At 42.3% G+C, this 15,557-nt stretch overlaps 1 protein-coding gene across 1 annotated transcript in view; it reads left to right on the forward strand.

The window, feature by feature from the left end:
* Nucleotides 1-10,022: 10,022 nt before the first annotated feature.
* The window catches only part of SRFBP1 (serum response factor binding protein 1), a 73,956-nt gene continuing 68,421 nt past the window's right edge, over nt 10,023-15,557 (forward strand). The window contains exon 1 of the mRNA XM_063456938.1: nt 10,023-10,138. Coding sequence (XP_063313008.1) covers nt 10,109-10,138 — 30 coding nt within the window. The 5' untranslated portion in view covers nt 10,023-10,108. The remainder of the gene's footprint in view (nt 10,139-15,557) is intronic.

The following is a 15,557-nucleotide window of genomic DNA, read 5'->3' on the forward strand; positions in this document are numbered from 1 at the left end:
TTTAGTGACCTTTCATTTGTCGTCACTGCAGCCCAAGAACCGTATGTGTGCTTATAGTGATATTGAGAGTCCAGAAGACCACCTGGTTCTCTTAATTGGATGATCTACTTCTGGTAGCCTCAGACCCACATCTCAGGATTCCTCAAAGGTCCTTCATATCTCAGTTCAACAAGAGAAATGTGAATTGGAGCCAGCCACTGACGATGTCACCATCAGTGGAGTTACACCTTACCTGGTAGCTGAAAAGAGAATATATCTCTGGTTTTCCAATGAACAGAACTTCGTTGGGCAATTATAAGCTTGGAATCCAGTTTTCAAGGATTGGATACACATTGTCTGGACCATGTTACACAAGGTCTGTGGATAAGGGAAGGAACAATATTTCCATCCAATTTTATGGAATTACGAGTCATTTCCAGGGCTCTTCTTCACTTCAGAAGGTTGCTGTAGAAACAGTGGTCTGAATTTGCTCAAATATCAAATATTGCGAAAATGTATCCTATATCAATCGTCAAGGTGGGTCTCACAGCCACTTATTGATGAGGGAATTACAGCCCATGATGATCAGGGCACAGGAGAACAACCAGGGGCTGAGAATACAATGGCTGACTACCAGAGCCGAGTAACAGTGGACAAGGTGGAATAGCAACTTTGTCCCGATGTATCCTCAGAGTTGACTTAGATTTGGCTTATACTTTATGAAGATCTGAGGGCCTTGTCTACCAGGTTCAGCAACATTTTTTCTAGTTTTTAGGACCAGAATGCTCAAGATCAGGATACTCTGACTCAAATCTGGAATCTCAGTCTGATGTACATATATTCTATGTTAAAGGAAATTCAAAAGGAGACAATGGAAGGCCACAAAGACTCTAAATTCCTTTGAGTTATAACACTCTAGAGGAGCACAGATCTGCACTTTCCACATTGATGGATACCCACTGAGCATTGGAACTCCTTGTACTTTGCTTCATGTAAGCAGCAATAAATTCAAGCCTCCACTGAGGGTGTTGAAGCCAATATGTGACCTACCTCTGGTCTTACAGGCTCTGACTAAACCACCATTATAACCTCTAGGGGGTGCTTCCATGGTGTATGCACAGAAAGTGCTGTTGCTGGTGGCTGGTACCTCAGCAAGGTGAATGTGTGAACTCCAGGCTTGATCCTGTGTACCCCCATTCACTGAATTTCAACAGGATATGGTTGTCTTGCATTTAGCACCAGAGATCCTGCCTAAGGTGAAAGCTTATCAATGTCATTCTCTACCTGTACCAATGGATTTCGGGGCACTCTCCACTCGTGAAGTTGCAGCATTGTGGGCTTCCATGTCAATGGTCAATGCTGAAACTTTGTAAGTTGGCATTTGGACTCCTTCGAACTCGTTTGTACAGCATTACATACTGAACGATAAAGCAATCAATGAGGCGCAATGTGGACGTCACGTCCTTAACTCAGTTCAATCTTCTAATCTATGTTGAATTGTTTTGATTATTTGATTGGCAGTTATGCATGTTTCTGTCTCTCCCTGGTAAGCTTGGGTATTCCCATATGTATATGCTGCCATGATTAGCCAGGAAAATGTATTCATATTTACTGTAATATTCTTTTCCTGGCTATTATTCATGGCAGCATATACTACCCACCCAGTGTTGGTTTTACTTGTTACTGACTGAGGGACCTATGCAGGGATACTCCTTTTAAAGGCATTTGTTTTATTCCTGTCCTATCGGCTGTAAGAGGAGGAGCTAACCATATGTATATGTTGCCATGAATAATAGCCAAGAAAATAAATTTACGGTAAGTATGAATCAATTTTCCTCTATAATGTAATCATATATATGCCTTATATATGTATAGTATATTATAAAATGCTTTAATTATAATATATTATACATATATAGGAAATAAAAGTGTGTGTGTGTGTATATACACACACACACACTTATTAGATACACATGTATTATGTATGTGTATATAATACGTGTGTGTGTATATAAAACACACGTATATAAAACCAAATGGTGACAAAAAAAACAAACACTCAAATATATCACACCTTTTGCGGCAATCACAGCTCCAAGTCACTTCGGATAAGTCTCTATGAGCTTGCCACATCTAACCACTGGGACTTTTGCCCATTCCTCCTTGCAAAACTGCTCCAGCTCCTTCAAGTTGGATGGTTTGCGCTTGTGAATAGCAATCTTTAAGTCTGACCACAGATTTACTATTGGATTGAGGTCTGGGCTTTGACTAGGCCATTCCAACACATTTACATGTTTCCCCTTAAACCACTCAAGTGTTGCTTTAGCAATGTATTTGGGGTCATTGTCCTGCTAGAAGGTGAACCTCCATCCTAGCCTCAAATCACTCACAGAGTGGTACAGGTTTTGCTCAAGAATATCCCTGTATTTAGCACCATCCATCTTTCCCTAGACTCTGACCAGTTTCCCAGTCCTGGCTGCTTAAAAACATCCCCACAGCATGATGCTGTGGGGATGCACATCACCCAAAGAGCACATCACCCAAAGAGCACCACCATGTTTCACTGTGGGGATGGTACTCTTTGGGTGATGTGATGTGTTGGGTTTGCGCCAGACATAGCATTTTCTTTGATGGCCGAAAAGTTCAATTCTAGTCTCATCCGACCAGAGCACCTTCCTCCATACATTTTGGGAGTCTCCCACATGCCTTTTCGCAAACTCAAAATGTGCCATTTTGTTTTTGCTGAACGTAATGGCTTTATTCCTGCCACTTTGCCATAAAGCCCAACTCTGTGGAGTGTACGGCTTATTGTCGTCCTATCTACAGTTACTACAGTCTCTGCTGTGGAACTCTGCAGCTCCTCCAGGGTAACCGTAGGTGCAGCCTCTCTGATTAATGCCCTCCTTGCCCAGTCTGTGAGTTTTGGAGGGCGGCCGTCTCTTGGCAGGTTTGCTGTTGTGCCATGTTCTTTCCATTTGGTTATGATAGATTTGATGGTGCTCCTGGGGATCATCAAAGATTTGGATATTTTTTTATAACCTAACCCTGACTTGTACTTCTCAACAACATTGTCCCTTACTTGTTTGGAGAGTTCCTTGGTATTCATGGCAGTGTTTGTTAGTGGTGCCTCTTGCTTAGGTGTTGCAGCCTCTGGGGCCTTTCGAAAAAGGTGTGTATAAGTAATGACAGATCATGTAACAATTAGATTGCACACAGGTGGACATCATTTCACTAATTATGTGACTTCTGAAGGTAATTGGTTGCACCAGAGATTTTCATGGACTTCATAACAAAGGGGGTGAATACATACGCACATGCCAATTTTCTGTTTTCTATTTCTAAAAAATAGTATATATTGTTGTCATTTCACTTCACCAACTTAGAATATTGTGTTCTGATCCATCATTTAAAATTCAGATTAATAAAACATTGAACTTAAGGCTGTAATGTAAAAAAATAGGTAAAACGTCAAGGGGGTTGAATACTTTTGCAAGGCACTGTAAAAGTCCAGGATTTAGGGATTACTCGGGTGTGTCTAAGGTGTTTAGAAAAAAAAGACCTTAGAGTCTAAGGTGTTTTTAGTTTTTTCTTTTTAAAACACTTCAGAAATACCCGGGTAATCCCTAAATCCTGGACTGTTAGGTGTGCCTTGAGGAGAGGGTTGAGGAGCACTGCTCTAATGAACACAATTTGAAAAAACGAAGATAAAGCCACTGTAGATGAAAATTCTTTACTGTTTGGTGGTTAAAATCTTCATTCTTTATTAATGAAAAATTAAAAGTTAAACATTCTAAATTGTCACATATAGCTGTGTAGCCAACAATCCCACAGTTTGGCTGCCAATTAAACCCATAGCAGCGCAGAGTCACATGCACAATATAATAACAGAAAATCAGTGTATAACCCAATGTCTACATACATATAACATTAATCAGCAACATGTCTATAAATAATTGACGTAACTGCTACCACAAATAAAAATACTGAAAATATAAACAAAATTAAAAAAAACTAAAACCACAATCCCAAATGATAGAACCTACACAGAAAAGAGCATATCAATCACACAAATCCCCAACTGACCGTCGGAGGTCTTTGCAAAGTTACCAGACCGTGACAGTGTCACTTAAAGTATGTGTTAATGGGATAGGTTTTATTGTTGCTGGTAGAGACTCTTAAATATATACCGACATGCCTGTCCGTCAACTGTAAATCGCAAGGTCAGATTGTTATTGTTGACATAATCAGAAAAGGACAAAAGAGCTCTCTCATCTCCTTTCCAAAAATAAAAAAAAAAACTAATCATCAAAAAACGTCCTTCAAAAACCAATATCGGTACGAAATGGGTTAGTATCTCCTAAGACTCTTCTCACCAACCCATATATAGGTTGGCGTACAATGGGGCAAATTTTGCACCCCTCGAAGTCCTACATTTTTGGAGAGAGCACCATTAAAGGATAAGAAATTAAGTTCCAAAAAAACTCTATTAAGCCAATCAGTGACTTACCATTCATAAAACTGGCTTGAAAAAAGCAAGTATCATTTTAGGAATGGTGAGTCACTAACGGTCTGAGACCCTCAGTATCCCGCTCTCAGACAATCAGCGGCGCTGCTGCCCAATTCTGCAAGAGCGTTTAAAGCCGTTTAAATATTTTGAGAAAACAAAAGGACAGAGAGGCAGGGAGATTTGGTGCTGGAACACATACTTTGGGGTTAAACCATTCGAGAACTGTTTAACCCCATAAGGTGAGCCAGTGCCAAAGACCTCTAGGTACCATAACAACTTAACCTAGATTAAGTGGTGCCCAAACTGTCCTTTAATTTGCTTATCATCAGTGTCTCTATAACTTAGGACAAGACTTGTTTATTAGTTGGTTTTGTGTATTTTTGTATATTTTCTTGCAATGACATATCTCTGCCCAGTTCAAGGTGAAATATAATTTTCCCTTTGTTGTTAATAGACTATACCATATTAATGATGCTGTTAAATGCCTATATACTGCAGACAATAAAATCCAGCACACAAAGTGGAAGTTTTCTAAGCACCATGTTTAAGAACCAATTATTTTTTGTGACATCCTTTTGCATAATTAGGGAATACTCTGTTGCAAAGGCTCAGATGCCTGAATTCTAGAATGTCTAGATAGATAGACAAAACACCAGAATAGGAAGTAAAGTTATGTTTTCTATGAAAAATAATGGGTTAACAAGCTGCCATGGTCTGTCAGATAATATAATTACATAGTAATTTTCCTTTATTCCATCACATCATGAAAATATTTGTTGGTTGCATAACAAATCTATACATTTTTACTCTTAACAAATTACAGACAATCAATGAGAAGGAAGCTTTTCATAATTATGTGAATCAAATTTTAATAACAAGAGTAGGAATCTATTGGAAATTAATGAAACAGTATGAAAGGATATTTATTGGACGCAGAACATTGATAACATTTGTTGACATGTCAATATAATGTCAATATTAGATTGATCCACAATCGCTCATTATACAAGCAATGGATTGCATTTGTTTTTCTATTTAAGAGCTCCACCTAATGTTCATTATGTAAACTGCATATACAGATTACTTGAACTTTCTTTATATTGTCAGAAATTGTTTGAAATGGTAATCTTCAATGTTAGAAATGTAATTGTATCATCACAGTGATAATAGACATCACATGTATACGGATTACATTCTCTGGAATCTGGATTATATTGTAGATTGCAAAATTATGAATATATGTATATGCAATATTTAATTCCTGGTATGATAATGAAAGAATGCACAAAATATAATCAATCAGTATCAATCAGGAACAGTTAAAAAAAATAAAAATGTTAAAATGGATAATTCTTTTATTTTTCTAAGTAATCTAAGTGTACTTTCCACTACACTGAATTTTTATAACTGTGTCGACATTATTGTGATATCTGCTTAATTTATTAAAATATCATATTTGCATGTCAGGTTACCAGTTATCAGAGAAGAATGGTCTGCCTGTAAAATTATTTACAATCAGAATTATCATGGCTCTCTGACTGATTTCCAGTGTAATTCAGTACTTTTGGTGTATATTTTTTCCCATATTAGTGCAAAGTTGCACAATATCGAAAGGAAACATGGCATTGCAACAAGTTAGCTAATACAGCTGCAAATAGAAAAACATTGAGCTTAGCTACACTGACCAAAACAACCAGGACATAATATGACTGGTTATCTGGTTGAAAGCTGGGAGGGGAGGGGTGTAATACAATGAATTTATAAATGTGCAATTTGTATAGAATTGCAGCCTCTGTAGGTCAGTTGCATTGAGGTAACAAAACCAGAAAGTAGCATTACCTGTTGTCTGCTCGAAAGCCAAGGGGGTATTACCAAGACCGGACTGGGAAAAAATTCAGCCACCTAGGCAGACAGTCCCACTCTCACATACCGTTACAGTTAGTCAAGCACACACTGTTACAGGCAGACAGTCACACATGAGGTTACAAACAGTCACACACACGTACAGGCAGACAGTCACATACACACAGTTACAGGCATACAGTCACACACAATTACACAGTCAAACACATACAGTTACAGGAAGACAGCCACATACACTTACAGAAAATCACACACATTTACAGGCACACACATACGCACAGTCACACACACAGTTACAGGCAGACAGACAAACACACATACGCACAGTTACAGACAGTTTCACACGACGTCAAAGACAGTCACACACATACACACTGTTATAGGCAGACAGTCACACATAGTTAAAGACAGTCACACATACACACAATTACAGGCAGACAGTCTCATGCTCTTGAACAGTTACAGTCAGTCAAGCACACACTGTTACAGGCAGACAGTCACACACACACACACACACACACACACACAGACTTACAGGCAGATGGTCACTCAAACAGAGAAACACAGTAAGTCAGCCAAACAAACACAGTTCAGGCAGACAATCATACACACACACACACAATTGCCGCTAAAATATTCATTGTAGGCCACATGTGGGCCGCATGGGCCACTAGTTTGACATGCTTGGAGTAGAGTATGTCAGATATAGACAAATGCACTAGATAAATTGGATATAAAAGAGTAAGTTAATTGACAATTGAGAGAAGTACATGTTAGCAGGTAGATGTAGGAGATGACATTGCCTTTTTATTTAAAAGTACAAAGTAAACATAGAACAAAACAAAACCAACCATAACCATATCTACCAGAGTCTGTTCCCCTCCCCACACCCCAGCCACCCAACTGACAGAGTTGAGATCTCTGAGTAAAGCAAGTATAGTCAGGGAATACCATAGACGTTACAGTGGGGGAAACAGTCAAAGTTGTACAATGGTGTGCACATCAGCACAGTGTTACCCTATTGAGGAATAAGAAGGTAAATTGAAAAATGTCAGTTTGCAGGGTACCCCTAAGTCAGGTGAGTCAGTACAGAGTTGGATGGTAAATAAACCATGGAATGTCAATTTAGGTGGTAAAGGAATATTGCATGGGATTACAGTCCGCCACCATCTCGGATGAGAATCAAGTCATGTACTGTTAGTAGGAAAAGAGTTTGGATAACAGTTTCCAAAAATATTAAAGGGACACTAGAACAACTACAGCTTAATGTTGTTGTTCTGGTGAGTATAATAGTTCCCTTCAGGCTTTTTTCATTCAAACACAGGCAGTGTTTACATTGCCTCTAGGAACACCTCCAAGTGGCTACTCCTTAGATGTTCGGCATCCCCACGCTCTGCATGGAGACACTGAATTTTCCTCATGGAGATGCATTGATTCAACCAAAGTGCTGCACTCAGAACATTTCAATTTACTGCAAATAGAGCTGTGAATAAATTGGTAGGATCCATGTTACGGCTACAATCATCATATTAAAGGGACACTATAGTCACCAACACAACTTTAGTTTGATGAAGCAGTTATAGTGTATAGGTCATGCCCCTGCAGTCTCACTGCTCAATTTGCTGCCATTTAAGGGTTAAATCGCTTTGTTAATAAAGCCTTAGTCACACCTCCTTGACTTGCACAGCCTTTCTAAACACTTCCTGTAAAGAGTCATCTAATGTTCACACTTCCTTTATCACAAATTCTGTTTAATTTACAATTTGTTATATCCTATTCTCTTGATGGTTTGCTAGACCTTGTTGGAGCCTACTATGTATGATTTAGGTTCAATTTACAGAGCAGGAGTTAAAACAATTATTTAAAGAAAGTTACATCTGATTGAAAATTAAATTATTTTGCTTTCATGAAGGCTGTATCAGTCACAGTTGGGATGTGGCTGGGGCGGCTTAAACCAAAATAAAAGTGATTTAACTCCTTAATGGCAGAGAATTGAGTAGTCAAACTTCAGAGGCATGTTCTTTACACCCAAACTGCTTGGTTGTATAGGGAGAGGTATTAGCAGTAGAAAGAGGGAAGTGCTCATGCCATTGTACAGAACACTGGTGAGACCTCACTTGGAGTACTGTACACAGTACTGGAGACCATATCTTCAGAAGGATATTGATACCTTAGAGAGAGTTCAAAGAAGGGCTACTAAACTGGTTCATGGATTGCAGGATAAAAAACTTACCAGGAAAGGTTAAAGGATCTTAACATGTATAGCTTGGTGGAAAGACGAGACAGGGGGGATATGATAGAAACATTTAAATACATAAAGGGAATCAACACAGTAAAAGAGGAGACTATATTTAAAAGAAGAAAAACTACCACAACCAGAGGACATAGTCTAAAATTAGAAGGACAAAAGGTTTAAAAATAATATCAGGAAGTATTACTTTACTGAGAGGGTAGTGGATGCATGGAATAGCCTTCCAGCTGAAGTGGTAGAGGTTAACACAGTAAAGGAGTTTAAGCATGCGTGGGATAGGCATAAGGCTATCCTAACTATAAGATAAGGCCAGGGACTAATGAAAGTATTTAGAAAACTGGGCAGACTAGATGGGCTGAATGGTTCTTATCTGCCGTCACATTCTATGTTTCTATGCTTCATTAAGCTACATTTGTTCTGGTAACTATAGTGCCACTTTAAGCAGTTTCACTCATTAGAACAGATAAGCAGGAATGCAATTGAGAGCAAAAAGGTGTCCCATAAACCCTCTGTGTGACACTAGCTTTGAAGCCTGGAGTGCATGATATGTTAAGACTGTGTCCTCTTTTTTTCATTTTACAAAAATAGAATATTTCAGTAGAAATTAGCACTTTTATAAATGAACCTTGTTACACCCCCTGGATGTCAGTCAGACAACCTTGTTACTTCCTGGTTTGCTTAACTCAGTGGAGCTAAACACAAGAGCCAGCAACTTCCCAGAGCACCTGCCTTGCAATAGTTGCATTGTGAAGTCTGTGATTGGACTGCCACAGAAAGTCAGGGCGGGGTTAGAAGATGAGGACTTGCAAATGATGCAGAAAACTGCAGCTTTTTGCAAACTGGTTTTAGATATATCCCCAGTGAAAAGTACCTTTAAACATATATATTTATTTATATTTATAAAATGTTTTACCAGGAAAGATACATTGAGATTTCTCTCGGTTTCAAGTATGTCCTGCGTCCACAAAACATTGCATTTTGAGTATATATATATATATATATATATATATATATATATATATATATATATTTTTTTTTTTTTTTTTCCTATAATTGAATGTTCTATTTGTAAAATGGATTAAAATGAATATTACGTCTTGATGGTACCACCACTGACAAAGTTTTAAGCTAATAACATTTTTCGTCCAGCTTTAAAATATGTGAAGATGTCTGGATTTTATTATTTTTAATTTGCTCAGAATCTGAAGAAAAAAAAAAGTTATTGTGCTTCCATTAATATATCATTATTTGCCCATATAAAATAGTATAGATAGTACTGTTCACACTGACCTCAAGGGGATTTCAATTGCTCATCATATGAACACATGCTGAATGCAAGCAGCAGACCAGCGACATTCCATGCAGTCTGAGCTTCGCGGCCGCCGTAGCAACGCATGCGCACTAGGTTTGCTTTCCTTTCAACCAGGAAGACACGTGGGTCCAAGTGTGCAGGCAAAGTTAGTGGTGCTGTATTACCGGTGTTTCAGCGCAGACAGCGAGCCCGAGCCATGGAACCGGTGCTGAACCTGAATAATGAGGTGAGAGCAGGGGTAATGAACACCTTTATAGGAAACACAACACATGTTTGGGCCATAGACGTTTCAGTGAATGTAGTGGCTGGTGAACAGTTTCCAGAGCACGCTTACACTGTGTGTGTGTTAGGCTACCCACTCATGGACAGGGTTATTGGATACAAAGTGTTCCCTGTCCTCATATAGGTCATGCATACTGACTTGCAGCACATACAAAGTACTGACTGTATAATGCAGAATTGAATTGCTGCAAGTCGGAAATTAAGTCATTAAGTCCATGGAAAAATTCTGCAACATATAAATTCTATTTTCTGTAAGGCAACGCTTTTCATGCAATTCCTGCCAACATGAAGTGTTGTGTCCATGAAATCTTTGGGAATGTGATAACCCTAGGCATACGAAGCTGGCACAAAAACCAATGAAAGCATGGTTTGGACATGATGTAATTCTAAAATATTGTTTGACTGGTTTTTAGCCCTCCTGTTGCTGTGCAAAACGTACCCCATGACTCTCAGCCATCCCTCCAGTAATGGGAATTTGGTGCAAAATAGTTTGGGTGCTAAAGATCTTTAGGAAAAGCACATATTATGAGGCTCTCATCTTGCCGCTGTGTATAAACTTTAAACATATTGTGTTACTGTATCCATAGTGTATTATTGTAGGCGTTTTATAGTGCCAACATATTCCATAGTTCATTACAATTTTAGTATGTATATATAGTAGTGCATGAGGCAAACTATTACATATGTTAACAGGAACAAAAGGTTAATGAGGAACCTGCTTGAATGAGCTTACAATCTATGCTGGTTACCGGTCTGTCTTGTAAAATGTCTCTGTATTTTGTATTTGTGTAAAGGGACACTCCAGGCACCCAGACCACTTCTGCCCATTGGAGTGGTCTGGGTGCCAACTCCCACTACTCTTAACCCTGCAAGTGTAATTATTGCAGTTTTATATAAACTACAATAATTACCTTGCAGGGTTAACTCCACCTCTAGTGGCTGTCTACTAGACAGCCACTAGAGGGCACTTCCTGGTTTCTAGCACAGGTAGCGTTGCTGGACGATCTCACGCTGTGTGAGGACCTCCAGCGTCGCTCATTTCCCCATAGGAAAGCATTGAAATGCATTTTCGATGCTTTCCTATGGGGAGCGCTAATGCTCATGCGTGGCATTGCCGCGCATGCGCATTAGGTCTCCCCGGCCAGTGGGCGGGATCAGTCTCGCCCACCGGCCGACGCAATCAGAGGCAGGAGCGGCGGCAGAGGAAGAAGCAGCGACGTGGGACATCGTCGCTGCCTCTGGTAAGTAACTGAAGGGGTTTTTACCCCTTCAGCAACTGGGGATTGGAGGGTGGGAGGGAGAGGGGAGCTGCAGTGCCAGGAAAACGGATTGTTTTCCTGGCATTGGAGTTTCCCTTTAAGTAGATCACCCGTGCTACTTCGGACAGGGATTCAGAAGCTCCTGCAGAGGAGTTTCTCTTAGCTTTTCTGAGTTAAAGAATACCACAGCAACTCCTGTGACATCATGTAGGAGGCATGGCCTCCTCTGCCGATGTTCAATACAATGCTCTGCAGAGTAGAATTAGGGGCCTCGTGTATGGGCCCCGAGTTCCTTGAGCATTTACTCTTCCCCATAGTACAGCATTGTATTAATGCTTTACTATGGGAGCTTTCTTGTCAATTTTACTTGGCTAGTGCAGTGGAAGCTTCTCTAAGGGCTATCAGTTTGACAGACACAAAAGGTGAACTTAAGAATGCAATGTAAACACTGCAGATTCTAAAATAAACTGCAATGTTTTACACTTCAGGGTTAACCGGTCAGGGACATGGCATTTCATTTAGATGAAGTAACCTGGGTGACTCTTGTGTCTCTTTAACCCCTTAAGGACACGTGACATGTCATGATTCCCTTTTATTCCATAAGTTTGGTCCTTAAGGGGTTAAAGGGATTCTATAGTGACAGGAAAACAAACTTGTGCTCCTGGCACTATAGGCTCCTGCAATGCCCCCCTTCCAAAGTGCTGAAGGGCTTGAAACCCTTTCCGTCACTTACATGAATCCAGTGCAGATGTCCCTCGGCGCTTGGTCAGGCTCCGCCCACGCCGATGGCCTAATGCGCATGTGCGCCAATGGCCGCGCTCGCATTTGGATTTCCCCATAGGAAAGCATTATTCAATGCTTTACTATGGGGAAAAAGCTGATGCTAGAGGTCCTCATGCAGAGCGTGAGCACGTCCATTGTCAGATAACGGACCGAAGGTCCGTTTCAATTCCGGAAGCCCCTTTAGTGGCTGTCTGGTAGGCAGCCACTAGAGGAGGAGTTACGCCTTTAGAGGTAATTATTGCAGTTTCTCAGAAACTGCAATAATTACCACTGTAGGGTTAAGGGACATGGGATATTGCACCCAGACCACTTCATTGAGCTGAAGTGATCTGGGTGCCTATAGTTTCGCTCTAAGTTATGCACTAACAGAAATTCCAGCTCTGTCGTAAGTAGTGGAGACGAAGGGGCTAGCACAAATGCATAGAGAACCTTCCTACAATTTTTTGTCTCTTATGACTGTCTTAGATATTGGAGTATCACAAAGATCTTCTTTTATATCTCTAACTAAATGTATTTTGATTGCTTTTTCCGTTGTTCTCAGGTGATTACTGTTATCATAGCGGTTAGATTATTACATATTTGAAATGGTATAAAGACCCAAAAAACAGCCTTGCTTTTTTTTTTTTACTTTAAAGGGTTATTCCAAGCACCATAACCACCGTGATTTGAAGTGCCCATGGTATCCGAAGTCTGTATGTGCAGCATTCTGCTTTGAAAGCTTGCACATGCCAATCAGCCAAGGAACATAAGACTGAGGAAAGAATTTGGGCTCTGCGTGGAAGCTCATTTTAGCTTTTATTTCTTACTTTTGGGAGAGGGGGAGGGGGTACCTGAGAAATATTATTCTAACCAAAACCAGTGTTGTATGAAAACTCTGTTTTCTGGTTTAAGTAACTGTGAAGCCTTTGCTGACAGAGATGTAACTCCACCCTTCGCTGCATCTTTGGGGTTCATTAATCTGTCTAGTACAAGAATTCTGGTCTGAAAATCTGGAAGAGAAGGGAGCTGACAGGAGCTGCAGGAAAGGTAAGTTACAGCTCTCTGCCAGCCCCCCTCCTACACAGTGCACATCACTGGACCACCAGGGAGTGAGAGCCCCCCTCCCTGGCCAGCTAACAAGCAGGGATGGGGGACGAAAAAAAAAAATATTAATAATAATAAAAAAAAAATAATCTAATATTAAAATAATAATAATTAAATAATAATAAAAAATGCCCACCCCCCACCAATGCTCTGCATCACACACACTGCACTCGTGCACACACACACTGCACTCGTGCACACACACACTGCACTCGTGCACACACACACTGCACTCGTGCACACACACACTGCACTCGTGCACACACACACTGCACTCGTGCACACACACACTGCACTCGTGCACACACACACTGCACTCGTGCACACACACACTGCACTCGTGCACACACACACTGCACTCGTGCACACACACACTGCACTCGTGCACACACACACTGCACTCGTGCACACACACACTGCACTCGTGCACACACACACTGCACTCGTGCACACACACACTGCACTCGTGCACACACACACTGCACTCGTGCACACACACACTGCACTCGTGCACACACACACTGCACTCGTGCACACACACACTGCACTCGTGCACACACACACTGCACTCGTGCACACACACACTGCACTCGTGCACACACACACTGCACTCGTGCGCACACACTGCACTCGTGCGCACACACTGCACTCGTGCGCACACACTGCACTCGTGCACACACTGCACTCGTGCACACACACTGCACTCGTGCACACACACTGCACTCGTGCACACACACTGCACTCGTGCACACACACTGCACTCGTGCACACACACTGCACTCGTGCACACACACTGCACTCGTGCACACACTGCACTCGTGCACACACTGCACTCGTGCACACACACACTGCACTCGTGCGCACACTGCACTCGTGCGCACACTGCACTCGTGCGCACACTGCACTCGTGCGCACACTGCACTCGTGCGCACACTGCACTCGTGCGCACACTGCACTCGTGCGCACACTGCACTCGTGCGCACACACACACTGCACTCGTGCGCGCACACACACACTGCACTCGTGCGCACACACACACTGCACTCGTGCGCACACACACACTGCACTCGTGCGCACACACACACTGCACTCGTGCGCACACACACACTGCACTCGTGCGCACACACACACTGCACTCGTGCGCACACACACACACTGCACTCGTGCGCACACACACACACTGCACTCGTGCGCACACACACACTGCACTCGTGCGCACACACACACTGCACTCGTGCGCACACACACACTGCACTCGTGCGCACACACACACTGCACTCGTGCGCACACACACACTGCACTCGTGCGCACACACACACTGCACTCGTGCGCACACACACACTGCACTCGTGCGCACACACACACTGCACTCGTGCGCACACACACACTGCACTCGTGCGCACACACACACTGCACTCGTGCGCACACACACACTGCACTCGTGCGCACACACACACTGCACTCGTGCGCACACACACACTGCACTCGTGCGCACACACACACTGCACTCGTGCGCACACACACACTGCACTCGTGCGCACACACACTGCACTCGTGCGCACACACACTGCACTCGTGCGCACACACACTGCACTCGTGCGCACACACACTGCACTCGTGCGCACACACACTGCACTCGTGCGCACACACACTGCACTCGTGCGCACACACACTGCACTCGTGCGCACACACACACTGCACTCGTGCGCACACACACACTGCACTCGTGCGCACACACACACTGCACTCGTGCGCACACACACACTGCACTCGTGCGCACACACACACTGCACTCGTGCGCACACACACACTGCACTCGTGCGCACACACACACTGCACTCGTGCGCACACACACACTGCACTCGTGCGCACACACACACTGCACTCGTGCGCACACACACACTGCACTCGTGCGCACACACACACTGCACTCGTGCGCACACACACACTGCACTCGTGCACACACACTGCACTCGTGCACACACACTGCACTCGTGCACACACACTGCACTCGTGCACACACACTGCACTCGTGCACACACACTGCACTCGTGCACACACACACACACTGCACTCGTGCACACACACACACACTGCACTCGTGCACACACACACACTGCACTCGTGCACACACACACACACACACTGCATTCATACACACTGCATTCATTATATATACACACTGTAAATAATTATTCAATTAATATAATTTTTTTCGGATCTAATTTTATTTAGAAA

Source organism: Pelobates fuscus, chromosome 5, assembly GCF_036172605.1.
Source record: "Pelobates fuscus isolate aPelFus1 chromosome 5, aPelFus1.pri, whole genome shotgun sequence".
Classification (NCBI taxonomy): Eukaryota; Metazoa; Chordata; class Amphibia; order Anura; family Pelobatidae; genus Pelobates; species Pelobates fuscus.